We start from the raw sequence: 5,061 nt of genomic DNA, 5'->3' as shown, positions 1-5,061 counted from the left end.
CCTACAGATGGGCAAAATCATCTAACACAGAGCCTATTTTATAATAAAGTGCTGACTATCTCATGGTTGTTTACCCTCCTGATCACGTGGCTGACTGGGAATTGCGGTCCATTAAGGCTGCCCAGCATCATGAGAGAGCATCACATCACATTTCACTAGCCTGGGAAAAGGTCAAAATTCAAAATCCAAAGTACAGTTTCTACTGAATGTGTATTGCCTTTGTACTATTGTAATGTTAAAAAAATTGTTAGTCAAACCATTGTAAATTGGAGACTTTCTGTATTTTGGTTTCCAAACATCTTACCTTCTTAGTTGTTCTCTGCTTGCATTCTAGGCTGTCTTTGCCTCTCAAAATGTAGAATTCAGAGATGACTATAATATGCCAGACCTACTATGACCAAAGTGACGTATATCAAACTAAGCCTTGCTTATCCTGGACAATACACATCAATGAGCACAGTACAGGTTTGCATTAGTGAGATTGACAATCACACATATTGTTGGTTCAGTTGTAATTAATACCTGCAGGTCTTCTCACCAACGGCACCAATAGTCAGGTTTCCCCATGCCCAATCCTGACTCTTATCCATAAATGCAACTGAATTAACCAAAGAGTAGTTTATGTTTATCTCAGTGACATTCCATGCTACATGAAAAGCAAGGGAGATATTTCACATCCCGTATCTACTAGTTGTCTGTGGTTTACTAGTTCATGCAAAACAGAAAAAGGTGGTAGTCTCGGGTAGATTGTGAGGAGAATGGGAAGTGTGACAGAAAGAACCAGTGAGAAGTGTCATTTCAGAGCACAGGAAATACAGAATCAACTCTCAGCTAATAAAAATTACTTTGTTAGAGTCTGTCAGTAGTTCTATCTGTCTGCCTCCAGCTATCACTCCTCTATCTCTTCTACTTTTCACAGTATACTCAGAATTCTAAGGACAAAAACTCTGAGTCAGGTAGACTTGGGGGAGAATCATGCCTTTGTCATCTATCTGCTGTGTGATCTAGACTAAGCAACTTAACCTCTCTGAGCTTCTGCTCATCTGTAAAATGAGAATAGTTTTACCAAACTTGTCTAGTTATGAGGATTGAGTGATAAAACTGCTAAAGCAGCTGGAACAGGGCATCTATTCACCTGGTAGTAACTATAAAAATGGATAGGCATATGAAAAGATTGGAAGGTTTGTTGGAAGACTGTTGAGAGCCCATTCTAATGCGATGGCTCAGATGAGAGGTACTGAGAGCTGAAACATGGCAACTATTCCAAAGGGTGGCCTTTGGGAAATCAAGGCCTCCAGGACAAGGTTCAAGCTCCTGGCCAGGCACAGTGGTTCACACCTGTAATCCCAGCACTTTGGGAGGCCAAGGCAGGCAGATCACGAGGTCAGGAGATCAAGACCACCTGGCTAACATAGTGAAACCCCGTCTCTACTAAAAATACAAAAAATTAGCCAGGTGTGGTGGTGGGTGCCTGTAGTCCCAGCTACTCGGGAGGAGGCAGGAGAATGGCATGAACCTGGGAGGCGGAGCTTGCAGTGAGCCGAGATCTCACCACTGCACTCCAGCCTGGCCAACAGAGCGAGACTCCGTCTCAAAAACAAAACAAAAAGGTTCAAGCTCCTTTGCATGGCATGCCTCTTTTCTCTCCAATGTGGCCTGCCCTCTAGCTGTACTGAACTACCTGTAGTTTCCTGAATATGCCTCGATCTTTCATACTTCAGTGCCTTATTCCTATTGTTCTCTCTGGAAGGCCAATCCAGTCCAACTAGAAAACTTCAACTCACCCTCCAGATTCACCACAGATACAAGCTCCCCTGCACAGCACATGTTAGGTGATATTTCTCCATGAGTCTCCTGCACAACTTGCAAGAAAAACACTGCATGCATTTTGATGTGAACTATATCTTCAAGAATGTTTGTATAGTGAACAGCCTTGGAAGACAAAGATAGTGTCTCCCTCCAAAGCAAGGCAGGCATGCTTATGGCACATTATAGAAGATTTGGGTTCTCTAAGTTTTGGATTCCTTTCCTGTAACACAACCCACTGCGTGTACAGGTGACCTCTGGCTCCCTTTGTGTTGCTGTGGGATTGGAGACCTGGGGATTGATGCAAAATTGCTGATACTCTGATTATTACTATTGCTATGAGCAAAATAATGTCCTCCATCTCTGACACTGCATCCGTGAAATAGTGGCAGGCTAACTTACTGGCTTGCAAGCAAGATAAAATTTGAGACTCCTCACATTTTCTGGTAGCATGCTCTCTCCTTTCCCATCTCATTCCACCATAGGAATATAAATTGCTCCTTAAATTCTGTTCTTATATTGTGCTGAACATTACAGGCGTCATCATAATATTCAGTATCTATATAATTTTTTTTCTTTTTTTTTTTTTTGAGACTAAGTCTTGCTCTGTCATCCAGGCTGGAGTGTAGTGACGCGGTCTCGGCTCACCGCAACCTCCACCTCCTGGGTTCAAGCAATTCTCCTGCCTCAGGCTCCCCAGTAGCTGGGATTACAGGCATGCGCCACTGCACCTGGCTAATTTTTTGTATTTTTAGTAGAGATGGGGGTTTCACCATGTTGGCCAGGCTGATCTTGAACTCTTAACCTCAGGTAATCTGCCCGCCTCGTCCTCCCAAAGTGCTAGGATTACAGGCATGAGCCACCACACCCAGCCAATATTTACATAATTTTCTTATAGCTGTATTTCTAACATCTATCCATGCCTGAAACACATTTTATGCTCATAATTTTGTTGAATGAGTGACTGTGGCCAGCCCTCAGCTGTTCCTCTAAGACTCTTCCCATTGCTGGCATATGTCCATGGAGATGCCCAGTGCTCTTGGCCTTAGTTCTAAACATCCTATGCTCCCCTCTGCTGCACACCCTTCATCACGTCTCCTTTCCTGCCCCTTCAGTTCTGGTGCCTGAGTTACTTCTGGCTCCTGTTTCCTCCTCTCCTCCTCTCTGTTGGAAACTGTTGTACTCCTCATCTTCACTTGAGGGGTCCCTCAGGACCTCTTTACTTAGTCTCCAACTTCCTAGACAACTACCAGGAGTAGAGAAAACTCTTATTCTATCATGTAACCTATCTTTTTTTTTTTTTTGAGATAGAGTCTTGCTCTGTTGCCCAGGCTGGAGTGCAGTGACACGATCTCGACTCACTGCAACCTCCGTCTCCTGGGTTCAAGTGATTCTCCTGCCTCAGCCTCCTGAGTAGCTGGGACTACAGCCATTTACCACCACACCTGGCTAATTTTTGTATTTTTAGTAGAGACGAGGTTTGACCATGCTGGCCAGGCTGGTCTCAAACTCCTGACCTCAGGTGATCCACCTGCCTTGGCCTCCCAAAGTGCTGGGATTACAGGCATGAGCCACCACGCCCAGCCCACGTAACATCTTAATTACACATTGTGTTAAACGCAAAATCAGATAAACATGTCCTTAAGCTGATGATAATAAATGCAGACTAGACAAAGACAACCCCAAGTACAGGACTTTGTAATCCTCTCCCAGAGACCTGTCTCCCAATTGCTCTCCATCTATTTAATGGCATTTTGGCACAGTAATTCATTATTCCCTCAGTCAACGAAGATCTATTCAATTCTTAATAATCGTAAGGCAATGTCCTTCACATTGTGAATAACACAAAAGTGGATTACGTATGATTTGTGACCTCAAGATGCTTACTGGCTCACGATAAAATATGTACAAGTTATGTGCCACAAAAGTACTGTAAGATTACAGGTAAAATCACATCTGCACTGTCCCTGAAAATATATTAAGCTTTGGACAGGTCTCAATGTCAGCATACCAAGGATATCATTGTTTTAAATGCAGTAAGTTGAAATTGCTAAATAGGCTGTTCTTAGTATAATGAGCTTAAGGGGGGAAGGTAGTGTTATCCTAATATTCTATTTTTTTTTAACTACTTCTTCATCAGGAGGGTTTATTTATTTATTTATTGGAAACACGCTGGAGTGCAGCGGCCTGATCATGGCTCACCCCAGCCTCTACTTCTGGTCTCAAGCGATCCTCCCACCCCAGCCTCCCAGGTAGCTGGGACTACTGGAGCGGCTAAGTTTTGGGGGTATGGGGGTCAGTGGTGGGTAGAGACGGGGGGAGGGTCTCCCTATCTTGCCCATGCTGGTCTCGAACTCCTGACCTCAAGTGATCCGCTCGCCTCGGCCTCCCAAAGTGCTGGGATTACAAATATGAGCCACCGCACCGGCCTAGGAGGATTTCCTGAACGTGCTAAAGGCAGTTAGTGTGTCGATGTCTTGGTGACCAAAGGTAGATTTCCGTCAGCAGCTTTCATGAAGGCTAGCTTTTAGCCTGTGCCCTCATCATGTGCCACAGATTTAGTTTTGGATTAGCAAATGTTAATCCACATGTAAACGCTATGATCCACACGTTTAGCAATCTGATTACATTCTTTAAATGTACGTTTCAACTCCTGTAATCCTTAATTAAATTTAGATGTGAACAAATTCACATTTGTGCCTTAGTTTAATTTATAAACAAGTAATCTATCAAAGCCTCCTCTCCCATAGCAAGCCCACAGAATCTAGAAATCCCTTGATCTCGCCTCTGCTCTCAGGACAGAGCCTTTTGTGTGCACAGCTCTCACAAATTAAAGAACTTGACTAACTTGAAGAAGAGATAATAAACCCTCTCCCCTAAAGGCGATTGTTCATTTGAGAGCACTCTTCGGAGATATTTTTAAGCCCGCGCTGCAACTAATGGGGGCAGGGAGAAGAAGAGCCGTGCCCAAATGCACGGGGGCATCTCCGGGGGCTTATCATCCAGAGATGCCTCCAGTGGAGCTGACAAATCTCTGAAGTGGGATAGAGTGAGATTTCCCTGCACAGGGCCTCTGCGTGTGAGGGAAGGAGGGGGTGGGCGGGGGCCATCAGGGGAGAAGCCTCCGGCCTTTCCCTGTCTCTCAACACCAGCCCTCCCCGGCCGCCTCCCCCTTCCCCAATCCTCAACTAGCCGCGGGAGAGGGGCACCGGAGGCTGGCTGGGCCGGGAGGCTCGGCCTTTGTGGCTCTGTCCC

General features: G+C 45.1%; 1 protein-coding gene across 1 annotated transcript in view; it reads left to right on the top strand.

Moving 5' to 3' along the window:
* The window catches only part of PRTG (protogenin), a 154,934-nt gene that overhangs the window by 17,485 nt on the left and 132,388 nt on the right, over positions 1-5,061 (top strand). Inside the window, exon 2 of the mRNA XM_011986725.1 lies at positions 2,781-2,882. Coding sequence (XP_011842115.1) covers positions 2,781-2,882 — 102 coding nt within the window. The remainder of the gene's footprint in view (positions 1-2,780; positions 2,883-5,061) is intronic.

Source organism: Mandrillus leucophaeus, unplaced genomic scaffold, assembly GCF_000951045.1.
Source record: "Mandrillus leucophaeus isolate KB7577 unplaced genomic scaffold, Mleu.le_1.0 Scaffold108, whole genome shotgun sequence".
In the NCBI taxonomy this organism is placed as follows: Eukaryota; Metazoa; Chordata; class Mammalia; order Primates; family Cercopithecidae; genus Mandrillus; species Mandrillus leucophaeus.
Note: the sequence above shows the minus strand (reverse complement) of the source record. Positions and strands in the feature narration are given on the sequence as shown.